Genomic DNA, 27759 nt, shown 5'->3' on the forward strand with positions numbered 1-27759 from the left:
AAAGATGCTTTGGATTGCAACTAGGGCACTCGCACTTACTTTTCACAGAAATAAACAGGATAACTCAGGGCTATGAAGGCCCCATAGGTTTCAATGAGAATTATGTATGACTTAAGTTAGGATGGATTCTACAACTGAACAGCATGGTGAAAATTGCACCTAAATACCCACTGTTGCTACAGGTGATGAACACATGTTCTTATCAGATCTGGAATGCACTATTTGGTGATTACACCAGTTGATTTTCACAATCTGTATATCCTATGCTTGACATTATTAGGGCTGTGAAATGCTTTGGATCCAGTTTGGAAGAGGTACTTCATATCATGGGAAAGTGCACATGCAGGATCTACAGTACCTGTGGCTCGATACAGCAGCAGTGTCTGCTTCTAGGATTAGCAGGAAATAGGTTTATCTCCCCCCGACACATTTCAAGCACCTTTTTCTATTCAAATCCAAAGCACAACAATGCTTTAATATTCACAGGAACTTGATGTTATAATAACAGATTGGTCTACTACTACTAATTTAGATTCTGAATCCAGAATACATAAAATAGATGGTCTTGGGTCAGTGCAGGACTAGCGTTGGCTCACCTTATGTGGGGAATAGTTCTGTTCCAGCCTACAACTGCAGAATAATGAAACCACCGATCATGAGATCTTGAGTCTGTGGGCATTGAGCGATCAGGTTCCAGAGTCCTAGAAAATGACCAACTATGCACTGCAAAGAACAGTGGTGTGTGGCAGGGATATGGGGGCTGATGGGAAGGAGAGAGAGGTGTTGTGAAGATCAGTGGGTGAGCTGGGTTGGCTGATGGGAAGATCAGCAGCAGACTGCTGAGAAAGTGAGCTGGAGGCTTGATGGGTACTTTTATAAACAAGCAAAATCAGCACAAGATCCGAAACATGTGCTCAGACCTGTGGCCATGCAAATCCATTTGCCACAGATAATGAGGCTTGGACATGAATTATCGATATGCAAATACATAGATAACGAAACTGTAGATAGAGGGCTACCTGTATTCATAATGGGCACCCAGTTATAATTTTACACCCTGGCTTCATTCAAATGATTCTCTAAAGATGGTTAGGAGGATCACAAATGAAGACAATTCACACATGTTTCCATTTCTCCAGCTCTCCTTTTACATGTGAGACTTGACTCTGTGCTTCCTGTTTCAGTTAAATATATCTCATATAGTAAGCTATTTGATTTTAATGGCCCTTCCAAATCATGATTGCAAACATGGTTTGTAATTCTGCTTTGTTAAGATTGTTCAGTGTACAGTCACTTAGTTTCAAGATCATGGCAAAATGGCTTTTAATATGTAACATTGAACATTTACACAGCATTAGGGACAGAAGAGATTACTTTCAAGTGAAGTGGCATAACTTGCAGAATAATATTTGTTATCCCATGCAGAAACAAATAAACAATGGATTCTGCTAGCATCTGTTTCAAGATATTTATTAGCTAAAAATTGAATCCAAAATATTAATATGTGGGGAAAGTTGAGCACAAAAAATGTGTATTTGGCAAAGCTGCTTAGGAAAAAAAAAAGGTGTTAGGGAAGTGTGCACAAATATGAATGTGCTAAGAAAAGTTTATATAACATTAGTTAATGTAAGAATAACCTAATACTTTTATGCATATTATACAGATGACATTTAGACTGATCCACACATCCCTCTTAAGGCTGTAACTGTGGCACATTTACTTGTAAGTTACAAGGAGACAGAAATTTATGCACACAATTGCTTCTGCAGATATGTGTAAGAGGTTCTGTATACACCTTTAAAATGTTATATGTGAAGTGAACCTTAGATTATATTGAAGAGAACTCTGCAGAACATGTATTTGGAGGCAATGATTAGAAGATAAAGATCAGATCAGATAAAGTCCAGTGTTCTATGGGAGATGTTAGAAATGTATTTCTTATTCAGCACCCCCTATACTTGATAGTCTTCAGCAAAGGATTGTTACCTTGTCGTGGTGCTGGAGCTTGAGCACCTCAATGATGCCATGAGCTAAACCGTGAAGGGCCACCCAAGACAGGAAGGTCATGACAGAGCGGTCAGACTAAATGCGATCCCTGGGGAAGGTAATGGCAACCCACCCCAGTATTCTTGCCATGAAAACTCAATGGATCAGTACAACCAGAGATATGTCGGTATACCATCGGAAGATGAGACCCCCAGGTCGGAAGATGGTCAAAATGCTACTGAGGAGGAACAGAGGATGAGTTCAACTAGCCCCAGACGTGATGATGCAGCTAGCTCAAAGCCGAAAGGACGGCTAGCGGCTGACGGTGCTGGTGGTGAACGGCGAATCCGATGTTCTAAGGATCAACACACCATTGGAACCTGGAACGTAAGATCTATGAGCCAGGGCAAATTGGATGTGGTTATTGGTGAGATGTCAAGATTAAAGATAGACATTTTGGGCGTCAGTGAACTGAAATGGACTGGAATGGGCCACTTCACATCAGATGATCACCAGATCTACTACTGTGGACAAGAGGACGACAGAAGAAATGGAGTAGCCTTCATAATTAATAGTAAAGTGGCTAAAGCAGTGCTTGGATACAACCCAAAAAACGATAGAATGATCTCAATTCAAATTCAGGGCAAGCCACCTAACATCACAGTGATCCAAATATACGCCCCAACCACAGATGCTGAAGAAGCTGAAGTAGAGCAGTTCTATGAGGATCTGCAGCACCTACTGGACAACACGCCTAAAAGAGATGTTATTTTCATAATGGGAGACTGGAATGCTAAGGTGGGCAGTCAAATGACACCTGGAATTACAGGTAAGCATGGCCTGGGAGAACAAAACGAAGCAGGACATAGGCTGATAGAATTTTGCCAAGACAATTCACTCTGCATAACAAACACTCTCTTCTACAAGCTGGGTTTAGAAAAGGCAGAGGAACTAGGGACCAAATTGCCAATATCCGATGGATAATGGAAAAAGCCAGGGAGTTTCAGAAAAACATCTATTTCTGTTTTATTGACTATTCTAAAGCCTTTGACTGTGTGGACCATAACAAGCTGTGGCAAGTTCTTAGCGGTATGGGGATACCAAGTCATCTTGTCTGCCTCCTGAAGAATCTGTATAACGACCAAGTAGCAACAGTAAGAACAGACCCCGGAACAATGGACTGGTTTAAGATTGGGAAAGGAGTACGGCAGGGCTGTATCCTCTCACCCTACCTATTCAACTTGTACACAGAACACATCATGCGACATGCTGGCCTTGAGGAATCCAAGGCTGGAGTTAAAATCTCTGGAAGAAACATTAACAATCTCAGATATGCAGATGATACCACTTTGATGGCTGAAAGTGAAGAGGAACTGTGGAGCCTTATGATGAAGGTGAAAGAAGAAAGTGCAAAAGCTGGCTTGCAGCTAAACCTCAAAAAAACCAAGATTATGGCAACTAGCTTGATTGATAACTGGCAAATAGAGGGAGAAAATGTAGAGGCAGTGGCAGACTTTGTATTTCTAGGTGCGAAGATTACTGCAGATGCTGACTGCAGTCAGGAATCAGAAGACGCTTAATCCTTGGGAGAAGAGCAATGACAAATCTCGATAAAATAGTTAAGAGCAGAGACATCACACTGACAACAAAGGTCCGCATAGTTAAAGCAATGGTGTTCCCCGTAGTAACATATGGCTGTGAGAGGTGGACCATAAGGAAGGCTGAGAGAAGGAAGATCGATGCTTTTGAACTGTGGTGTTGGAGGAAAATTCTGAGAGTGCCTTGGACTGCAAGAAGATCAAACCAGTCCATCCCCCAGGAAATAAAGCCAGACTGCTCACTTGAGGGAATGATATTAAAGGCAAAACTGAAATCCTTTGGCCACATAATGAGAAGACAGGACAGCCTGGAGTAGATGCTGATGCTAGGGAGAGTGGAAGGCAAAAGGAAGAGGGGCCGACGAAGGGCAAGATGGATGGATGATATTCTAGAGGTGACGGACTCATCCCTGGGGGAGCGGGGGCTGTTGACCGACAGGAAGCTCTGGAGTGGGCTGGTCCATGAAGTCACAAAGAGTCGGAAGCGACTAAACAAATAAACAACAACATACTTGATAGTAAGAAAGGCTTTCAAATGGAATGTAGCAGCAAAAACAGTTTATGGAAGGGTATGTGTAAAAAAGAAAAATAATAAGATAAAGCTTTTGGGTTCACCTAAGGTACGGCTTTTTATCCTGACGAGGACTGAATGCTCATCAGGTGGCCTTGATTCATGACAACATAGCAATACGTGTGCCAGTTAAAAGTGTTGTATTCTTGTTCTTGGCTAGAACAAAGAATTGTTTTTGATTGTTGTTGGTTGGATACCTCCAATTCATACTGAGCTGCTTAGGCTGTCTGAGACGAATTTTTAAGCAGACAAGTTTGGGGTATCCTCTTGTTTTCTCTCTTATTTTCTATTCTATTCCCTGTTTGCCATTGTTACACTTTTTACTTTATATATCAATCAGACACAAGCTGGCATATTCAGGCTACTTGACAGGACTTTTTAAAGGAACAAAAATAGAAAACAAATTGAGCTTGTATTACAGAAAGGAATAAGAGATTAGAAAATGGGTGAGTTGAAGATTTAAACTATTCCACCATTGCTTATTTTAAAATTTTCTGCAGTTTTATAACTATAATAAATAACTCATAATTGTTACACTAATTATGCAGGAACAAAATATATTTATTCAAAAGGTAGTTTTTTATTATTCTCTGCTGCAGCTGGCATGTCTGAGAAGGTTTTTACTACTGTGCACAGAATGAGTTTGAGTGCATGATTTATATATATACATCTGTTAATTCTTAATTAAGATACATTTTAATGGCAACCAGACAAGATTAAATATTTTTTTTTGGAGCTAGAATATTGGAGAATATTAGGATTTGTCTGTAATCTGAGACTTGCATATACATTCATAATGATACTAAATCATAAATTCATAATGAGAGTGGAAAATCTCAGTGTCAATTGTTGTCCAAGCTTTATAGTCTAGGTTTCAAGTGGGATTAAATTAATAAAATCATAGTGCTGGAATGGGCATGTAGGCCATTGAATTCATCCTCTTGCTAACTATGGGAATCCAAATTAAAAATCCCCAACAAGAGTTATCTAGCCTCAGTGGAAGGGAGCCCACCATCTTTCTGGGTAATTGGTTCCACTGTCTAACTGGTCTTTCTGGTAGGATGTTTTTTCTATTGAGATTTGCCTTCATGTTACTCAAGACAAATAGTTTAGAATTATAAACAACCAGTTTTGATCTACTGTGTGACATCCTTTTAGGTATTTAAAGAGTTCTTTCATCTCTTCTCATACTCCTTTAATCTCTTCATAGAACTTAATTTCTAGAGGCCTGATCATCAACCTTTTCTGAACCTACTCCAGTTTGTCTGAATCCTTCAGTGATGCATTCTCATCTGTAAATGAACAGCATTCTGCTTATGATTCTTACCTTACTGTTAGTAGGAATTAGATAATTTATTAATGGGATCTGTTCATTTATGGATTCATTTCTCAAAATAGAAAGATTTTTATTTTGGAATAATCCCAGAAAGAAAATTATCCAGTAGTGGTGTTGTGTCATAAATTACATAGCTAACATTCTTAATGTTACCTTTGCTTATTTTTAAAATGATAGTTTATTGTACTGGGCTTTTTTTTTTTTTAAGAAGAACAGCTTATAAATAAAATACATATTTCCCCTCAAAAATCAAATAAATAATACAGTTAAATAAACAAAATAATACTTGATCCAAAGATGAGAAAGTGCAATCCATTAATTAAGACAGACCTCCATAAACAAGTATGCAATGATACAGACAGGCTTCAACAATAGCTGGGTGATGCTGTAAAGATGCCATAAGTCACTGGGGTGGAAGTGACCTCTCTGGTGTATAAAGCTTGTAAATTAAAAGAAATCAGGTGAGAACTTCGTGTATTTCTCGGATGTGTGTGTTTTTCATAAATATTGTAAGTGCCCAAACCCATAGATTCAAGGGTAGGAGAATTTGGTGGATTCTTCTTCTCTCTCCTAATATTGCTATATTTCAGAGCTTCACCTTTCAATGGTGAAGAAAGGAAAAAGGAACAGAAGAAAGTGGGGTAAATAAAAATACTGATAAATATTGTTACTATTTTTGTTGTATCTTATTCTTTTAAAAAAGTTAATATCATTTACTGCTATAAAAGTAGGACATGGGCACTATATTAAACATTTTAACTTCTATTCCCCCTCCCACAGGTGAACATGGTCATGTCTCTTCTAGGAATGTTCTGTCCAACTTTATTTGATGTTATCAGTACCCTTGAAAATTATCACCCTCGAATAGCTTTACGATGGCAGCTGGGACGCATCTTTGCTCTCTTTCTGGGCAACTTGTACACATTCATTATTGCTCTCATGGATGAAATCAATCTCAAGGCAAGCATAATAATCTTTTCTATATTTTCAGCTTTCTAGAAGGAGGTTCCAGTCTGAAGTTTTGAATTTCAGAAGTTAGAAAGATACATTTATAGGCCCTGATTTAGCTAGTTATTAATGTCACATTGACACCAATGGAATGCTAGTTGAGGCTCACTTGCTTTAGTTGAAATTCATTCAGACTAAATTCAGCTGGATTACACATGTGATATCTTGGATTTTGGGTGGCTAAAGAGGAAATAATTCTTATCATATGGGGGTAAGGATGGACAAATATTTGTTCTTAAATTAAAAAGTTTATGGAAGAGGTTAAAACATACATTATACCTCTAGAGAGATAATTTTAATCACAGCAAAAATAACAGAGTCTTCTGATGCCTTATCATGTGCTTTCTGGAACAGAACTGTGTTTGTTAGATGCACTAAATGTTATTCTCAATTACAGTGTAATATATGCATGATTTCCTAGATGTATTGTAGGTGAGAGGTAATTTTGCATTTCATTTTCCTTGGACTTTACTGCTTACAGTTCCCATGTTTCCACCAAAAATGTATCTATACCTGCAACAAGAGAGTTGCAGGTATAGATATGGACTACGAATTGTAGTCCATGAAAATTTACTTACCTACATATTACACATGTAATAAATAGATTCATCTTTAACACTCCTTGTTTTGAGAACAATATCTAGTAATCCTTACAGTTCTGGTTAATTAGTTAGAACAATTATTTTCCTAATAGTTTTCGGGCTTTCGGGTGCCCTCGAATCAGTGTTGACTCCTGCCATTGCCTGGACTAGTCCCTGCAGTTTTCTTGGCATAATTTCAGCAGTGGCCTGCCATTGTCTCCTTTCTAGGGCTGAGAGAGAGGGACTGGCCCAAGGTCACCCAGCTGGCTGTGCCTAAGGCGGGACTAGAACTCACAGTCTTCCAGTTTCTAGCCTGGTGCCTTAACCACTGCACCAACCTGGCTTTGTTTGGTATTATCAACAAACTGAGGGGTGATTTAAAGTATCTAGTTTGTGGCCATCTATTTAGTTTTTTACTGAGAAAAAAAATCTGAAAATGAGTCTTTCTATGTTATAGTTAATTTTTCTACACTGGCTGTGAATTATATTAATTAATACGATTTGTGATACCGGGGAAAAATAATCTTTTTTTTAGCTGGAGGAAGAGAAGATTGTAAAGCAGAACATGACCATCTGGCTAGCTAGTCTGTACAATGGAACACTGCCAGAAAACATCACTACTCCTCCTGTTGAAATCAACCCTGCAGATGTTCCTAGAGGTCCTTGTTGGGAAACCATGGTTGGTCAGGTAAAGCAAGTTTTGTACTGAAATCATGTTTGTTTGCTTACTCGTAGTTGCTGGTTCAGTTGTAAGTTCTTATCACAACTCCTCATAATGTCCCTTGTGGAATCACTTTTTGAGAGTGTAGTGGTACAAGGGAACTGCACTCCTGATTCTGCCTCTTTCAATTCACATAACAATTTCAGCATTATTTAATTCACATATTGGCTTAAAAATGTGAAATTTGATAAATTCAAATGCAAGCTAAATGAATTTCTCCACCATCTCTAGAAAATCTAAGGCTTAATTTTGGCACTTAATTTTGATTGCATTATGACTCCCCCTACCTCTGATTTTGTGAAATAATAAATGAACCCCCCCCCCCAACAATTTATTCTCTTTTTGTGCCATCTAAAATCAGTTGATTTAGTGGCTTTGCTTTTCCTAATGAATGGTTAGGTTGGGCCAGGCATTTTCTCCTAATTAACACATAGTGGCCTTGGCAACGAGCTCATCTACCTTTGCCTGAAATAATCTAACAATGCTTTCTTCACCCATGACAGAGGGCCAGATTTAGAGACTTAATCCAGGTTTTATGGAATTGAGTCAATTCATACTTAGAGAACTGCTACATGGATTGTTACATAGTTAGAGCCTTCTTCCGTTTTGCAGTCTATGATTCAGTTCTTGGCTGAAAGATATATGTTAAGGAAAGTTGCATACCGAGAATAAATATGAATTTAGTAACTTGAGATTCTAAGAGTTTGTTATCATGTTATTTTAGCTGCATCCTAGTGGTACCTGAATGTACACAAATTTTAGTAGAAATTAGGGAAGTAAATTTGATAAATAAGTAAGAAATAAATAGAAGATGGGTGGTGGGGGCAGAAGCCATTAAAAGCAATCCACATTTCTTTTCTTAAAGAAAGAGAAAACATTTTTTTCTCCTGCAGGAATTTGTGCGACTAACAGTCTCTGACACTGTGACAACCTACATCACAATTTTAATTGGGGATTTCCTAAAAGCTGTTTTTGTCAGGCTATTCAATCACTGCTGGTGTTGGGACTTGGAATATGGCTTTGTAAGTATTGATTCCTTATATTCCTTTTTGTTGGGGCAGTGGAGGACCAATCCTTCCAAAAGAGTCATTATTAGGAGAAATGTTATTACTGTATACTTCACAGGCTGTTTTACAAGTAGTTTCATATTGTACCATTGAGTTAATGTGCCAGATTCTTCATCTCTTCCTATGCCCCATGAATAAGAAATAAATAGAAGATGGGTGGTGGTGGCAGAAGCCAATCAGTCCAGCATTAAAAGCAATCCGCATTTCTTTTCCTAAAGAAAGAGAAAACATTTTTTTTTCTCCTGCAAGAATCACTTTCCTTTGGGTGGGGTGGATCTGAGAAAACAAATATTTGTATTGGTGTCAATGGGAACTGTTTCCACCATCTAAATCTTATATTTTTACTAGGAAAGGATTTAAGCTCAGATTGCCTATGGAGACATAAATCTCCTCTCAATATGGACAATATTTCTGATAAAAAAGGCCTTCCATACAAGCAAATAAATAAATAAAGATAAACTAGATCACATACCAGTAGGGTTATTAATTCATCATAGAGCTTAGCTCTTGGGTCCCTCTAGAAACTTACGCAAATGGCATAGTGAGATAACTGTCCTCTTAAGGCATGTGTGAATTTTCAAACTTCCCTGTGCTGAACGCTTTCTCCTGCAAGATGGTTAAAAGGTGAATAAAAGAGGGGGGAAGAGGAGAGGGGGAAAATGGCTGACATTCAAGTGGTGGGGTATGTGTTTAATCACAGGCTTACAAACTAATATGAGGAGAAAGTTCAGGGCTTTATCATAATTTGAGGTTGTACCTAGGATTCTCCTGGATCATGGAGCTACTGGCAAACAGTGGTGATACTCCATTTCTGGAAACTGAAATCCATATTTCAGATGATAGGCACACTGTTCCTTCCACTCTTCTTTGAGATGCATATTGCATAAAACTATCAATGCATTTCCTCTTTAATGATGTCAAATGAGTCAGGGATAATCAGTTTAATTCCTTATTTTTGATGTAACTTCAGTACATTTTGCTCAGGTTTTGGCAGTGCAATTAAGAGATTAGCATTAGAGGGTTTCAAGAGACTTTCTGCTGATCTACCAACATAAAACAATTGAGTTTAGGCAAACATTTTGATGTTTAATATAGACTGGTGTTTCTCAACCTTGGCAAGTTTAAGATGCGGAGACTTCAACTCCCAGAATTCCCTAGTCAGCATGCAGAATTCTGGGAGTTAAAGTCCCTGCATCTTAAACTTGCCAACATTGAGAAACAATGATTATAGACAATCACTTTTTTGGCTGGCTGCTGTGTTTTCAAAACCTGAGTGACAAACATATAGCAGTTGGAAGGGTTTCCCCCCCCCCAACACTTCAACTGAAGGCTAACAAAAATTTCCATTTGTTGATTGTCATTCTATCTATCTATCTATCTATCTAGTTTTGCTCATCATGCAGCTGCAAAAGATAGAGAAGCCTCTTCCAGAAAACTGTTGTGACTTTAGTAAGGATTATTTACACATTTTTCCTATCTACCAAGGACCATTTTTAATAAAACATGAAATGCTAGATGACAGTTCTGCCCCTGTTTCTGAACTGCACATAATAAGTACTTCTTATGGATGAGATCTTAAGCCAGGTTAAAAGAGTAGGAACACCATTATTTGTTTTTAGATAAACTCAGCAAAAACAATGCATGGAGGACAGATGCACCTGCCTTCAGTTTCCTATGCTGTTGTGTGGTGGATGCAGGAAGAATGTCCCCATCCCCTAATCCATACATTTACTAACAGAAGTGTCCACAAAGTATCATAAATAAAGTCAAGATGCAATCATTGCTACATTGATGCAATTGAAGCACCACAAAGAACAGGTGGAGCTTCAATGTCACTATTATGGCTACCATCTTGACTTTATTTTATTTATTTATATTTCAAATTTAGTCACCACCCATCTCACTCAGATAGTGACTCTGGACTTTCTTTTATCAAATCCTACAAGCAATCCTGTTCAAGAATATTCTGGAATTGTAATATTTGATGGATGCATCTCTATTTGAAATACAAAGAATATATTTATAGTGTGCTTGTAGTTCTTAAAAACTAGAACCTTAAAGCAGTCTGTATGCTTAAACAGCTTTATCAGCACAATGTAAAATTCTGCTTTAAAAATTCTACATACAGGTGATGCTATTTCTCAACAATAAGTGTTTGCACCAGGAAAGCCTAATGCAAAACAGTTGCAGTGGAATAATTGTGCTTTTCACAAATGGTATTACTGTACAAATCTAAGAGAATCTTCTGCTCTTTCCCCTTAGCCTTCATATTCAGAATTTGATATTAGTGGAAATGTGCTTGGTCTGATCTTCAATCAAGGCATGATCTGGTCAGTGCATCTTGGGGGAACGCAAAAGACCACAAAATTTTTTTGTAGAGGCTACAACAGGGTAACAGGGCTGCAACATGAGAGTGAATGTTTGTTCAGTCTCTATATCTGTGTGTACAATCACAGTTATAATGTTGGCTTTGAGTCTCCATTTCACTGGGCCAATCTGACTTTTGTGTGGACTGAAATTCCCTGCTGGGTGCTATGAAATAAGTTGGTATAACTGGGTGCAAGATCTGGTTCTTTCTCTGAAGATAGAAAGATATTGGTTGGCATCTTTCAAAGAAAAGGACCAATGCGCCCTCCCCAGGCAAGTAACTTGGCACCAGTCTTTCCATTTATTAACCACTTGAAGTTAGGAAATGGACCATTAATTCTGTTCCAGAGATCTCGCACATAGGTCACAGCATGTCTCCAGGCATGCACTTTCTTCCTTCTGTGATTTACTTTTCTGTGCTTCCATTGCCTTATGAATGTGGCCAGCAAAGCTACTCTTGGAGAAGTAGAGGCAACATGTTCATGGCAATTATTAATAAATGAATAGTTTTTATTCAGTGCTGTTGCTGACATTTGCTTGTCCTTTATGGCAAAACCACAGGAACTCAGTAAATACCATGATGTGACATAACTGCATGCATTGCTTTTCATTTTTCAAGATGGTTCCCAGACTTCAAAGTCCACCACTGGTAAGCACCATGGGAAAGCCCTTGGGGCACAATGACAACATTTTTGAGACTTGCTTGATGGAGGACGACAAGAGCTCTGCAGTTTCCCTAACTCTTCCAAAGCAGCAGGTTCCTGCTGTGGTTATTCTACCCAACCTTTGCTTTGGATTTTACAGAACTGTTTCACAATGCAATTCTTTCCCTTTTCTTTCAGGAGAATGGAAATGAGGATGAGCAGGACAGGTCCACCTCCCTCAGTTCCACCCTCCCTCAGGTCCACCCTCCCTCAGTTCCCACTGTCCCTTTCATATGGAAAGAGATTGGCTATAACACGAAGTCTCTTCTGTCAACAGAGGCTTCACTGGAATGTTAGTAGCTTGGAAAATATGCTGTTAGGGAACCTCAAAGGACCATCCCTCTGAAGGAAGCTGTCCACAAAGTTGTGTAAAGATTGACAAAAACCATAAGAAAGTGAATTGAGCTTGGATTTTCATCCCCATTCTCCTTCCTTGCAAGTAGACTGCTCTGGAGAGCTTTCACAGGACTGAGTAGGGCTAATGAAGCTGTGGCATACATATTGGATTACAGCTATTAGTCTGTATGCCTTCTGGGCAATATTTTTTCTGCAAGAGTGAGGTATTGTGGGCCATGCTGCATGTCAATGGTAGGCAGGTCTGAAACAAGTGGCAAACAGATTAAGCACAATCACCATTTTCTCTCTGATCCCTCCATTTTTCTGGCCCCTCCTTTTCTCACATTCTGATATCCTCTTTTCTTTCTTCTCATGCAGCAAGTCTTGTCATAGGCCTGAATTGCTCACTTCCAAAGGGCTTCCAAAATCAACCTCTATGGAGGTAAACTAAGGACAGTATGTGCCTTAGGACCCAGATTGCCTTTGCCTGCTTCAGGTTTAACCTCACTTAAACTGTGAATTTTCATATCCCACACAGTAGCTGGATGGTGAACTACTAAACTCCCTGAGCAACTGAACAATTATATGCGAATGTTGTAATAGGTCAGCCAGAATTAGCGATACCATCAATCACTTTAAGATCAATTTGGCACAGATCTTCTTATACTGTAATGAACATCTATGCCATTGTGAATTCATTGAGACACTTCAGCTTTGCTATTCAGCTAATGGATTTAGGAAGAAGTAGTGGGATATATTACTGTCTATCCTTTCAGTGTTCAACACATTGATTTAAGGGACTCCACCAAGCTTCTGGTGAGATGGTGACTTGTGAGCCTACATGTTTGTGACACCAGATTTTATATCTATTTTCAAAAACTAAAGGCATCAACTATCAAAGCAAGGTGATATTTTCTTGAATTTCATGAAATGTCTAGGAAAAAATTACTCTTATGTCAAAATCTAGTGTCTTGTGTCCTTCCCCACCCTCACCTCTTTTTTGGGGAATTGGTATTTCAGTTCCATTAGATTTCAGTTCACTTTGGGCAATTTTATTAACACACAGCAGAGAAAAAGAGCAAAACCCACATAATGCCCCTGTAGTTTAATCTAATGGTGTGTTGTAAAAATCAGTGTGCTACCTATAGTGATTGACTGAAATAATGCCTTCCCAAAAAACGGTGCCAGTTCTCCAGGCCAGATGTAATAAATGAAAGTACAATGCACTGGTTTTGTTACACCTTTCTATTTCTATCAGAGACCACATTCGCTCCTGATCCTCTGCCAGTTGTTACATAATGGCACTTGATGAGACAGAAGGGGCTGTCCTCAAGGGGGTGGCGGAGGTGGTCCAGATGGTAGTCACAGTCATGCAATCATAGCCCTAGTTTTTTGACCACCTCCCCCTGTGCACACCCCAGGGCAGAAGCTAGTGGTAGACCAGCCAGAGCTGAAAGTGACTGTGGCCATTGTATTTCTTTTTCTAACTCTGATTTTCTTTGACTCAGTTTCTTTGACTTCCCTCTTTCCTCCTTTGTTCATCTTCTCCTTCTTCCTTTCCTTTCTTTTGTTCCCCATCCTCCTCCTCTCTACTTGGTGGGTTGCTGAGAGAAACAATACAAGGAGCTGAAATGAAGCTTCAGCTCCTTGCCCCTCCTAAAAATGAACAACTCATATTAATTTGCAAACCTTATTGATTGGTATGATATTTGGAAATCTCCATTTGCAGAAATGGGTAGCAGTCTGAGAAAACAGGTTTGAAAAATGTCATTGTTGAACAGAAAGCTAGCATGACTATTTTTGTCATCACAGTTTTATTCATTTGCTAGAACAGTTCATTTATTTCAATCACAAAATTTAAAATAACTTAGCAAATAATAAAAGGACTTAACTTAGAATAAAAATATGATCCTATATGTGAGATAATAAGCATACAGTATATTAATCAATCACCTAATATGACAGCATTGGAAATAGCTTCTGTGCAAAATATTTCTGGGCATTGAGCAAATAAAATGATGTAGATTAGTAGACTGTGTTGAAGATCACACTTTGTAAGCTTAAGGTCAATAAGCAGAGAAAGCCAAGGGTTATAAAAGCTCAGCTGTTACTAGCATGTAATCTTTTGGTTGCCCTTATTGTTATTTCTAGGATGGGCTCTTTTTATGCCCCATGTCTTCCTGCCATCAATGTCCTCCGCCTCCATACATCTATGTACCTTCAATGTTGGGCTGTCATGTGCTGTAATGTTCCTCATGAAAGAGTCTTCAAAGCCTCAAGATCCAACAACTTCTACATGGCAATGCTCCTGTTCATTCTCTTCCTCTCTACACTGCCAGTTGTCTATACCATCGTATCCATTCCACCATCATTTGATTGCGGTCCATTCAGGTCTATTGCTTTGAGTATCCCTTTCTTTATCGATTGATATGAAATTGTTGAATGGATAACTAATAATATTGGGTAGATTCCTACAAGATGAGTAGTTTACATTACATTATTAGAATCCAATAGTAAAATGTGTTGAACTTCATAGCATATACGTCTGAATTACCATGTTACATTTGATTTTTAACATGAGATTTGTGGGCACCTATGTGCTCAGCAAAACTTCTTTTGATGCTTACCAGTCTCAAGGGGCTATCATCATGCTTACAATATAAAAATCATTTCTTTGCTGGAAAGGATGCCTACAAGCCAAGAAAAACAAACAAACAAACAAACAAACAAACAGACAGAGATAATAGAGAGCTTCATATAGTGAGATTTTGCCAGATTTGCTTTCAGAGTGTTTGTGACTGACTATGCCCACATTTCACGCTTTTTATGAGAGTGCCTATAATTTTCTTAAAATTACAACTATGTTTTCAAGTTTAAAAATGCTCAGGGTTTATGACTGTTGATCACAAGGGCAACTGAAATATTTCTAAACACATTTAAAAGTGTCTCAATTACACATCAGTTGTGTCCAGCCCAGGCCTGCAACCAGGGTCTGTGTCACCTGGGGCAAACATGGATTCTGCGCCCATTTTGGCACCCCCCTAGCGCTCATTTTGGTGCCCCTCCAGCATGGCACCTGGGGCACATGCCCCACTTGCCCCCTCTAGTTGCAGCCCTGATTCAGCTTGCAGTATTTGTTAACTTGTTAGTGTTACTTTTTATTACTAATAATTTGTATAACTGGTTATAACAAGTTACAGAAAAAAATCATTAGAGGAGGGGAAAGGTCTGTCAAGCTGAACCCAGAGGTCACTGTGGGCCCTCCTTATTTACAATTTTCAGTGCTATAAGTGATTGTACAATACAAAGATTTAGCTTGAGAAAACAGATTGACGTGTATATCTTAGAATTTGTGGAGGAAAAGAAATCTTGCCTGATGACAACAGAGCTCAGTGTCAGTGAGTTAGAGGTCCCTGTCTTTGGGAATATGAAGATCCTCAAAAGGACAGATTAGTCCTCCAGTATTTAAGCATTTTGAAAATGTTTCAGGGCTAGAGTGGGGGAGAGATGGAGAAGTACGTATCAGTCCTAGCTATGATGATTTGTAATGCTCTTCTGATCTCTGGCATTGCTGGTGATCTGCAGAGAGTTTCCACAGTTTCACTTTTCATAGTCGTGCGTGTGCGCGTGTCCCTTTGAATCAGTGTGGAATCCTGGCAACTCCCTGCACAAGTCCCTGCAGGGCTTTTTTGGCAAGACTTTTGGAAGTGGTTTGCCATTGCCTTCTTTCTAAGACTGAGAAAGTGTGACTGGTGCAAGGTCATCAGCTGGGTTCATGCCTAAGGCAGAATTAGAACTCAGCGTCTCCCTGTTTCTAGCCTGGTGCCTTAATCACTACACCAGCTTCAGATAAAAGTTGTATTAGGTAAGATCTATGTGCCTTCATGCCAACAGATCTTCCAGGAAACTCCAGCTGTTCAACACGGCAGGTCACTTTCTCTCTTCAGATTTCCTTTTTACTTTTAGTGCTCTACACCATTTTACTTCCAGCCATGTTCCCAGACAATTATAGTCCAGGAAGCAAATAAATTTTCCATTGCTTCAGGTCTCTGTTCTTTTTCCAGCTACCTGATATGCAGTGTTTCCAAATGATTATGGGATAGGAATGATAGAATATGAGGTGGCGTTGCTGGATTTATTCACTCACCACTGAGTTATATATATATATATATGTCCAACAAGACCAACCTACAAAAAAGAAAATGATTGGCAATTGCTTTCTATAACAGAAATTTGGGGGGACACAGGAGCAGAGATGTTGTCCTATGGGGGGCTCTGGTAGCCTGTACTCTGGATCGACTTCTTTGCAAGCTGCTGCCAAAGCATCTAGAAACAGAGATTTTTTTTAGAAAAAAATGCCAGTTTATCATGAAGATGTTATCAGCAGGACATCTTTAAAATTCAGTGTGGCTCTGCTCTTAGTTTTAAAATACTTAGTGGGAAGCTTATGATGTGCTTGCATTGAGTACCCCTAGAAGGGAGGCCTTACAAGGATTATTCTTTATTTATTTTGGGCAAATCATGGAATATTTTTGCCATCTTCATTCCAACATATAGAAAAATGGCAGTTTAGAGAAAATATTAGACTACAGTCTTTTCTCCCAATACTTGTTCTATAGAGCATTCAGTCACATCACTTGCCACCTCCAGTTTATAGTTTTGATTTTACCATTGACGTTTCGGAAGAGGTATAGCCAAAGCCATCTGATGCCATACAAAACAAAGGTCTCACATGTATGATGACTGTTAGAAGGAAGAATGGCATAAATAGTACTTAGAAACTCTTCATCCATAAGGTGGCCACAACCTCATAGAACCTCATACAGATGCTTGTCAGACCTTTGGGCAGCTTTTAATTGCTTTTTTGTGGATCAGTGTATGTGTGTGAAATTCCAAAGTCTCATGAGGTTTACTTAAATGCTACTTTTAGAATAGTGATAGCTGTGCATATTTTACCACATGGGGCAGATGATGGTCCACAGAAACTGTACTTCACCCATAGAATAGGACAAGAACCAATATATGGAAGCTTTACAGAAAGAAATCCAAACTGAAAATAAGGAAGAATTTCCTGACCATGAGATCTATTAAGCAGTAGAACAGCCTGCCTCCTGGAATAATAGGGCTCCATCCCTGGTGGCTTTCAAACAATGATTGGACAGTCATCTGTCTGGGATGGCCTGAAGTTTCCTACCCTGGAATTCCAGGCTCCCTTCCAACCCTGTGATTCTTTGAATTTAGGATTCTAGGATTCATATGAACCAGTCACAACTGTACTAAAATGGTTACCTTTTTAAACAAATTCCTACGTGAGAAGATAGTTTCCATGATAGGTTTCTTCCTTATTATTATATTATTATTATGCTTACACTAGAATCCAGTAACCATCCAGGCTGATGTAATAATATCCTGGTGGTCTTGTAAATGCCATTTATTTTTACTTGGTATTAATTTGATGAAAAGCAGTCTTCACGTGGTTTTTATTTACATCTCTGTGTATGTCTGTTAATAGTGGTAAAACCAGAATGTTTGAAGTCATCGGAGAAACTCTGGAACACGATTTCCCTTCCTGGTTTCAAAAAGTTTTCAGTCTTGTCTCAAACCCTGGTGTGATCCTACCTTTCATTCTTCTGATGGTGTATGTACAGAAACTATTAAGTTTTTCCTGTCAGAATGTTTATTCTGTTTATCATATTACTGTCCTCACTTTCCCCCAAGAAGCTCAGTGATCCTTCCTTTCCAATTTATCTGCACAATAGCCCTGTGAAGTGGGTAATTTAAGAGACAGAGAGCAACAGAAAGGATTTTAGTCTCGGTAGGGACAACCTGTAGTTAGTGAACTTGTGTGCCCACTCCATATGCCCCCCACAGCCTGTTTTTTTCTCTCTTTTTCATAAGTAATTAAACTTTGTCTTTTCCACCTGAAGATAGTTGTTATACCTATGTTATGTCATCTTCATTATCTGCCATAAAATATATGATTTCCCTACTGTAGGCTGAGTATCTACTATCTCAATGCTACATCAAAAGGATATCAGGCTATGAACTTGGAGCTCAAGAGGAAACTGAAAAACGTAAGGAGGTTGAAGAAACAGGGGCTGATTTTCTTTTTGCTCATTAGAAGGCTATCAGGCTTAATTATGAGATGTTTCTTTTTATTCATTTTCCCAGCAAGCTGAAGAAAACAAAAGGAGGAACAAACAAAAAGCTCAGCAACCACAGGACAATGAAGACATCTCTCCTGAGACTCAGCACAATCCCAAGGGAGGTCAAGGTGAGGAATGCTTTGAAATCTCTTTTACTCCAGAGTCCCTGTCCCATTCTTAGTACTTTCCTTCTGAATGATTTCCTTTCCTATCATTGCTTCCCGTTTATCCATCTGCCCCTAAGGCAGAAACGCCAGAAGTGGACCTTCATCATGACTTTGTCAAGATGGTGCCACCTTTCATTCCCTGGACAAAAGCTGAATGAATTGGCAGCTGAATCTTTTGACACTGAAAATATGGCAGTATCCACTAGCACACCTCAGACTGGCTTAGGGGATCCAGGGCAAGCTGTGTAGCACATAACTCTTTCTCCAACATTTTGCTGCCCCCTCCTTGCACCTGCGGCTTCTGGAGCCCTGCCAAAACTCACAGCAAATTGAAACATTTAATATATCGGAACAGAAAATTATTAAATATATGGGAGGTGGGCGACCATGTTCACTATATTTAGTTAATTTCATTTTAATTATGGTTACATCTAGTTTTAGTTCTGGCCTTACAGTACCTACTATTTGCCCTGGATATGACACTAAAAGGGCAGAAAAGTTTCTGCACTTGTGTTTAGGCTGAAGTGTATTTCTTTCTTACGTTATACTGTTCTTGTCTACAATATTCTTCATAAAAATATAAATGTTAATGTAAGCATTAAGTTGTATTTTATGATATTAGTAGTTTTCGCTATTTGGAAGATATTTTTCTTTTGAAATGTGACATAAAAATCCTTCAAATAAGAAAGACAGGATATAAACCTAATAGATAAATGGATATCTCCATATACCATTTCTATGTCAAAAATAGCTGAGGTTTTTACTGCTTCACCCCCAGCTGCTGTAATGGCATCTTGACTTGGTTGAGGTGCTAAAATAAGCCTACCTTTTATGTGGTTGATTTTACTTTATTTAATTATACAGCTTTGTACACTTTGTATATACAGCTTTGTACACTTTTGCTTTTTAAAAACTAAAACAATTCTGTTCAAACTGAACTTCCATTAAACAGCAAAACCTGCTCCCTTACTTCTGATTTTCATTCAAAGAAAAGACTCAGTTGGGTTTCTGATCTAAAGGTAGGATAGCAAAGTGAAACTTTAAAGGTATTTTTATTCCTGATCATTTTCTGACAATGCCACAATGCTTTCTTCACCCTGAAACCCCTCCAAATATATCTCTGATGAAGTGGATCTAGTCCTCATGAACTTATACTACAAGGAACCACAAGATACTTTGGGAAAGGCTTCAGTTAGGAATTCAGATTCTTATGCTGGGTTTTAAAAATATGTCTTCTCTTCCAAAAACTGTTTCAGATAAAGACGAAGGAGAGAAGGAGTCCAAGAAAAAGTCAACTCAACAGCAGGAAGAAAGATCTGGTGTTGCCACTGGAAACTTTCCTCCTCCCTGCAAAGGACGAGGGGGTGGCCTTGTACCTCCTCCTCACATAGCAGTGACACGAGCACCAGTTCCTCGAGGCAAAGGCATGAATGGATATCCTGGAAATTCACCCGTTGGAGGTTTTCAGCCAAGGATGCCTCTAAATTACTGATAATAAAAACATCCAAGTAACATGTTTCCATAATTCTATTTGCAATGCTGAAATTCAAAAATGTATAAGAGTAAGAACCAGCAGGAATAGCCAGTAGGAATATCAGAGGTGACATAGCTGAGACCTACTGAACAGACCATCATTGGACATAAAAGAAGAGACCTGCTGGATTAGGCCATGGATCTAGTCCAGCCTTCTGAGTCATACTCTGGATGCATTTGGGGAGCTCACAAGCCTGAATTGGAGAGTGATAACTGTTGGCAGATGCTGGGAAAGCCTTTAGCCCAGGAGAGGTCAAAAAAGTCACACACCAAGCATTTCTATAAAAATAATTTATTTACAGAAAGCAAAAACAAAAGCAAAACATTTAAAGGACTTAGCCCCCTTTGGAGCAAGCCTTACTCGCTACATATCGGCAGTGAGAAAAAAAAAGAAGTGAGAAAACAAGTCCGGGCAGGTCCTCCCCCCAGGCTATTTTGCATGAAGCACGTGCGAGGAGACAATCACTTGCAACCTTTTTCACCCGGCCAAAATGACTAGGATATAGCAGTCTTAATCTGTTAGTAGGAAAACCTCAACACTCCCCTTTTTACACTACAGATTAAGATGCATAACCAATCTTCTCTGACAACTTTATATGTCTTTCCATTCACATTACTTTACCATTATCTCCCCTTTGGTTTAACAGAAAGTTACCATTCTTCCTGTTTTTTTTTTTTTTTTCAAACCTAGGTTGTTATAATTCCAAGGCTTTTTAATGTGAAATGGCTTTTTATGCAGGCTTCAGAATCAAGCCTTTGTTTTTCTGTTGATGTGAACAGCAGCAAATCATCAACATAAATGCACAGATACATACAGCCTTGTTTGTCCTTCTTCATATATACACAGGGATCTGCTTTTCCTTTTTCAAAACCAAAATTCTGCAGTTTTTCATCTACTTTTTGGTTCCAGGATCTAGCAGCTTGTTTTAACCCATAGATTGACTTCTGCAGTTCACAGACTAGATTCTCCCCTTTTTCATAGCCAGGGGGTTGCTGCATGTATAATCTGTGGTCTAAATCACCATAGAGAAATGCAGTTTGAATGTCATAGTGGTTAACTGACATTCCCTTGAGTGCAGCAACTTTTAACAGTAATCTAATTGATTCACCTTTAGTAACTGGTGCAAAAGTCTTGTCATAGTCTAAATCTTTCCTTTGAGTGAACCCTTTTGCAACCAACCTTGCTTTATATTTTTGGATTTTGCCATCAGCATCCCTTTTCAGTTTGAAAACCCACCTACAACCCAGACAGCGTTCATTGGGAGGTAGATTTACCAGTTTCCATGTTTTATTTTCTTTCAAGGATGCTAATTCCTGTTGCATGGCAGAATGCCAATTTTGTGCAATCTCAGGTGGTAAAGCATTCACTTGTTCTAGAGACTCAGGTTCTGTGAATATGTGAAAAGCCTTTACTGTTTCAGCCTGAAAACGTGATGGAGGAACGCCTTTATTACTCCTCTGAGATCTGCGAGGTAATACAGGGCTTAAATTTTGACTCCTATCACTTTCCTGAGAAGCATCTGTCTCATCAGACAGATCTTCAGTTTGCTTTTCTGGTTTAATGTCCTCATCAGGCAAAAGATCACCATCAGCAAGTCCTTGCTGTTCTCTTGTGGTGGTCAGTTCAACTGGAGAGCTAGAATTTAATCTCCCCCAGTTTTGTTCAGCAAAAGAAGCGCTTTTGCTAATTATTAATTTCTCTCCCATTATGAACCTGTAGCTCCTCTGGCTTTGTTCATAGCCAACAAAGACGGCTTTCTTGGTTGTGGGGCCTCCTTTCCTTCTCTGTTGTTTTGGAATGTGAACCCATGCAGTGCTACCAAACACTCTAAGATGGCTTACCTTTGGTTTCACACCATAAAACAAATGGAATGGAGTGTCCTGAATCATAGAGTTATACAACCTGTTCTGAACGTAAGTGGCAGTCGATATAGCCTCTCCCCAGAACTTAAAACATAATCGTGAATCTTTTAACATGCATTCCATCGCATTTTGCAAGGTTCTGCCCTTTCTTTCAGCAACACCATTTTGCTGAGGGGTGTACGGGTTAGAAAGAATTTGTTCTATCCCTTTTTCCACTAGGAACCTTCTGAATTTGTGAGAAAGGTATTCTCCTCCTCTATCACATTGGAGTGCAGATACAGGCCTAGGGAATTTTCCATTTGCCCATGTCACAAAACTTTTAAATTTCTCAAATGCCTCATCTTTATGTTTTAAGATGTAGATAAATGTGTATGTTGAGAAATCATCAATGATGGTCATTGCATACCTTGCTTGTCCAAGACTTGGAGCAAAAGGACCAATAATGTCAGAGTGTACAATTTCCAAAGGTCTAGTTGTAACTCTGTCACTGTGCTTACTCACAGGAGCTTTTAGTGTTTTGCATTCTTTGCAAACTACACAGTCTAAGTATTTATCACAGGGTTTTATCTTTAGGTCAGCACACAGCTGTGGCATTTGTGCTATATACTTGAAATTAGCATGACCAAATCTCCTGTGCATCAGGTGTACACATTGGTCATGATATGGTGTGTTGCCAACTGCAGCCTTGCAGCTTGGCTTCCTTGCATTTTGCACAATGTACAAGGAGTCTTTTAACATACCAGTAGCACACAATTTCCCATTTTTACGTATCTCACAACCATTTTTCTTAAATGTTATGATATACCCTGTTGCAGCCAATTGTGCCACAGATAAAAGGTTTGATTGTAAATTTGGCACATACAACACACCTTTTACAGTTTCTCCTAAGCAGGATAAATACAAGTCACCTTGTCCCATAATTTTGGTCACAGACCCATCAGCCAAAGATACACTTTGTCTGTTTGTTTTAGACAGTGACACAAAAGAGCTTTTACAATTACATAAATGACAATTGGCCCCAGAATCTAACACCCATACATCAGAATTACCCTTCTCAGCAACCTGTGCAATCTGGGTTGTCTGAAGAGCCTTCTTCTGTGTTGCCCTTGTGTTCTTCTGCTCTGTCTTTCTACCCTTGGGTCTCATGGCACAGTCTCTTTGCAAATGTCCAGCTGAACCACAAGTGAAGCATCGCTGGCTGGCTAGTGCTGTGGCCTCAGGTTCCTTTCCCTTCTTTTCCCTCATTTTCTGGTCTTGCAGCTTTCCAGAAGAGATGGGGGGGGGGATCTTTCCTCTCTCTTCTCCCATTCAGCGAGTAAGCGCTGTGTAACATACGATGGGGTGAGGTCTGCTTCAGGCATAGCCTCCAGGGTACAAATCAGCGTGTCCCATGTTTCATTTAGTGAGGACAGGAGGATATAGGATTTTGTGAGAGGTGTAAATTCTATTCCTCTCTCCTGCAACTCAACAAACAGCTGCTGAATATAATGCAGGTGCTCAGGAAGGCTATCTCCTTCTGCAAGGTAGGCTCTGTACAGCTTTTTCGTTAGAGTAACTTTACTCCCTGCTGTTGCCTTTACATATAAGTCTCTCAAAGCGTCCCAAAGTTGCTTTGCAGACTGCATGCCTCGCACATGGACTAGCTGATTGTCCTCAACTCCCAGGATAATGGTGGCTCTAGCCCGCTCATCCTGTCTCAGCCATTCAGCACTGGGATTTTGGGGGTTTTGCTCACCAATTGGCAGCCAAAGATCCTCTCTGCGAAGATACATTTCCATCTTCAGGGCTCAATTCAAATAGTTGGTCTCTGATAGGCGCTCCAGAGGCATCGCTGAGGGCTGGGAGGTAGCCATGGCTTCTTCCTTCTTTTGCAAGTCACCTCAGCTGGCTTCTAAGTCCTGCAGACCGGCAGTTGCTGGAAAATCTCCAGGTGGCTCCAAAGAAAATCTTCACAGGTCTTTGCTACCTGCCTTTAAATTGTGCATGAGGTGTGGAGTTGATCTCTCTTTTCTCTCTGGGTTTTACTGCGTTGTTTACTGGGCCCATAACCTGTTGGCAGATGCTGGGAAAGCCTTTAGCCCAGGAGAGGTCAAAAAAGTCACACACCAAGCATTTCTATAAAAATAATTTATTTACAGAAAGCAAAAACAAAAGCAAAACATTTAAAGGACTTAGCCCCCTTTGGAGCAAGCCTTACTCGCTACATATCGGCAGTGAAAAAAAAAAAAGGAAGTGAGAAAACAAGTCTGGGCAGGTCCTCCCCCCAGGCTATTTTGCATGAAGCACGTGCGAGGAGACAATCACTTGCAACCTTTTTCACCCGGCCAAAATGACTAGGATATAGCAGTCTTAATCTGTTAGTAGGAAAACCTCAACAATAACCTCTATCCATTGCTACTTCTCAGCAACCAGCATCTAAGCAAGTATTTTTCAAATTTGGCAACTTTAGGATGTGTGGACTTCCACTCCCAGAATTCCCCAGCCAAATAGCCATTGGTAACCTGATTCTTCTATTGGACTGGAGTCTCCCTACATTTGGTTTCAATGGATCTTTAAGTTCTAGCACAGGGAAGCAGAAAAGCATTATGTACATCTCTGTATCTATGCCATGAATGGTTTTGTCCAGCTCTATCATGTCTCCCTTTACCCTCTCCATTCCAAGCCAAGAATCCCAAATGTATTCATAGGAGAAACCTATATTCATTTTGGTTGTCCCCTTTTAGCACATTTTCTGGCTCTATGGTTTGTCTCTTAAAGTGCAGTGAACAGAATGGCACACGCCAAGTGTTGTCTCCCCATAGATTTGTGTAAGGGCAATATTCTATGAACAGTTCTATTTTCAGTTCCCTTCCTAATGATCTCAAGGAGGGAGTTCACCTTTGGTTGAGTAGCTGCCTATTTGGCTGTCATTTTTACTTCAGGAATTCATCATGACTGCAAGATCCCTTTCCCAGTCAGTCACTGCCTCTTCGGATTCCATCACTGTATAGGTAACGTCTGAATGCATTGTGTCACCATGGGTCACTTTATACTGCATTGAGCTGCATTTGCCATTTTGAAGCCCCATCACACAGTCTAGAATGATTCTTCCAGCACTCTTCATAACCCCTTTTGATTTTATAGCCCTGAACGGTCTGGTCTCTTCAGAAACCTGATCACCTCACTGCCCACCCCAATTCTAATTGTGTGTGTGTGTGTGTGTGTGTGTATTAAAATATCCCAGTTCTGTGGTGTTGGTAGTTCCACTGGAAGACTGACAAGGAAGAATTGGATAGCGATATGTATCTTTTCCCCTTAGGTGCATGGTACGTAGAACTCTATATGATTTTATATTTTCAAGGAATGATTCAGTATATAGTGCAGAATTAAGCAAGCATTCATTTTAATCACTACAAGGTTATACTTGGGTCGTGCTTTGTTTCTGCCCTATACCTGTGTAGAGTAGGATAATTTTTTTTCATCTTCATTTCAATTAACCTTGAGAAGCAGATACTCCTTGACTCTGCCTTATCGCCACCTGGTACAAACAAAGACTCCTTAGCCTTCATGGTCTCAGTCTTGGCAGGAATCCTCAACCTTGAACCTTGATTGTCTCATTCTTGCAGGAGGGCAAAGCGTTCCAAGATGAGATAGAATTGTCCTCTCGTCCTTTCTAAAATGCAATGAGATGAGACCATTGCCAAGCAGGTATGCTTAATTGTGGTTCAGAACCTATATAAGCTAGTCAGAAACCTCCATGGGATGAAACTTTGATTCCGACCTAACTGGGAGGGTGCTGCGTCTTCGTTGGCTTTGAAAGTGTCTGCCTGACATCATCTCTTTGGGGTTCCCTGACTTGCAAAAGGGGCACAAGGTTGTTCTTTCTTTGTCTTTTATTGTATTCTTCTGCACTCTTAAATGTTGTTTGTGAAGCAAACAGAAACTATAGTTTTCACCCTAAAATTTTAGCAACATTCAAATCTAGATGGTGCACACTAACTTGATTCTGAAATACATGCAAATCAATTCTACCAAAAAAAAAGGGAAAAGGCCTTTTATGTTGCTTTTCAGAGAATTGGCTCCTAAACTGGCTTGATGAATGGAGGGAATTTCTGACTCCTGATGCTCCTTTCTTCCAAGTATCATCTCCTACACTACAGTGAATCCAGAAAATCCTCCAATGCTTTGAAAGAAAAAAAAAGGGAAAGCCCCATTAAAAAAAGAAAACAAATTAGAACCCATGTCAGTTTCACCAGGATGTAAACCTTTGGTTGTCAGCCTTTAAGGTAGACCAGGCTAGGAAACCAGTGCCATGTAGGGCAGTAGTACTTTTATTGTAAAGCTATAGTAGCAGAATCTTGCAAGTCTGAATGCGCTTCCTCTCCCTCCCTTTATCTCCATGTGAAGATAAAGGAAGAGTTTGTCTGAGATGCTTACTCCCATTGCTTTCTTGGCCTGGACTTAGGCCACTTTTCTCTGACTGTTTTCTTGGCTTTTCCTCCTGTTCTCCTCCCCTCTACATAAGCCCTTGAGTTCCTTTTCACAACATCGCTGCACGGAGGGCGCAGGAGCTGACTGCATCTCCTCCTCCAAGCCCTTCTGCCTGTAGAGGCAACTGTAACTTGATAAACTGCCCAGGAAATGCAATTACTGAGCAGATGAAAGCTACTATTATCTAAGGCATAAATTACCTAATAAATTAAAAATGAATTGGTTATATGGGAGAGCTTCTCTTATACCCAGAGGCTGCTAGGCAGCTAAGAAATCTTGACAGGGAGGATCTCTCTTTCCTGCATAGTCATCTTCTACAATACCAGTTGCCAATGTGATACCACCAGATGGCATCCATGGATCTCCCTTTTTGTTAAATGCTTCTCTATTCTAAAATACTCTGTGAACGTGTGCTTGGGAAATGGGTTTTTCGGTGTATGGGAATCACACCTCAAAAGTGGATTACTGCAACATGCTCTTAGAGGGGCAGCCCTGGAAGATGGTCCTAAAAATGTGACTGTCTTCAAGGAAGTGCCACCACACCCTTGCTTTGAATCAGCTGTACTGGTCACCAGGTACATTACTGGTCCAGTTCAAGGTGCTTAAGTGGGTGGGGCACAGATTAATTTTAACCAGGTTTTAAGAGTATTTATTGTGTGAAAAGTAGCAAGCAACCTACAGCAGAGATGGGAATGGATAGCACAGACATTTTTAAAATTTATAACGAATACATAAAAATAAGGGAAAGAAAGCTGCTTTTCTTTTGGTCTGAACATTTATTTTTTCTTCAAACTTTTTCTTTAGTTCAGGAATCAAAAACAACACATATAAAATGCTCTTACAAATTAGGAAGAAGAGGCAACCCCCTTAAGAAAGTGACTATTTAAAAAATAAGTGGATTCACTTACATTTTATGGAGACATTTTTCTGTATGTAATAGAGACATGGCACCGCCAGGGGGCAGAGCTTCATTTATCTTGCTGCAGCTCAGGAAAGCTTATGCCTTTTAATAAAATGTGTTAGCCAGAAAAGGTGCTACCAGGGTCCTTCTGATTTTATGCTAACCTAGACTAACACAGCTCTCCTCCTATATTGTTTTGGCTAAATGCACAACTCTTGCTGTCTTACTGATGTGCCCACAGGGATGGGATGGTTCAGTTGGCTTTTTAAAAAATGGCATTGAGCCATTCCTCTCTAGCCTGCCATCTGTGTGTCTCTTAAACCAGTGTTTCTCAACTGTAGCAACTTTGTGTGGACTTCAACTCCCAGAATTCCCCAGCCAGCATGCTGGCTGGGGAATTCTGG

General features: G+C 39.6%; 1 protein-coding gene and 1 long non-coding RNA gene across 2 annotated transcripts in view; both read left to right on the forward strand.

The window, feature by feature from the left end:
• TMC1 (transmembrane channel like 1) overlaps positions 1–20328 on the forward strand; it is a 71519-nt gene extending 51191 nt beyond the window's left edge. Inside the window, exons 13-21 of the mRNA XM_063296648.1 lie at positions 6272–6451; positions 7616–7768; positions 8695–8823; positions 11131–11198; positions 14427–14666; positions 17788–17913; positions 18271–18349; positions 18447–18549; positions 19845–20328. Coding sequence (XP_063152718.1) covers positions 6272–6451; positions 7616–7768; positions 8695–8823; positions 11131–11198; positions 14427–14666; positions 17788–17913; positions 18271–18349; positions 18447–18549; positions 19845–20080 — 1314 coding nt within the window. The 3' untranslated portion in view covers positions 20081–20328. The remainder of the gene's footprint in view (positions 1–6271; positions 6452–7615; positions 7769–8694; positions 8824–11130; positions 11199–14426; positions 14667–17787; positions 17914–18270; positions 18350–18446; positions 18550–19844) is intronic.
• The window catches only part of LOC134491405 (uncharacterized), a 771213-nt gene that overhangs the window by 705722 nt on the left and 37732 nt on the right, over positions 1–27759 (forward strand). The gene's annotated exons all lie outside the window — the stretch shown is intronic.

The sequence above is a fragment of the Candoia aspera genome, chromosome 2 (assembly GCF_035149785.1).
Source record: "Candoia aspera isolate rCanAsp1 chromosome 2, rCanAsp1.hap2, whole genome shotgun sequence".
NCBI classification, from domain to species: domain Eukaryota; kingdom Metazoa; phylum Chordata; class Lepidosauria; order Squamata; family Boidae; genus Candoia; species Candoia aspera.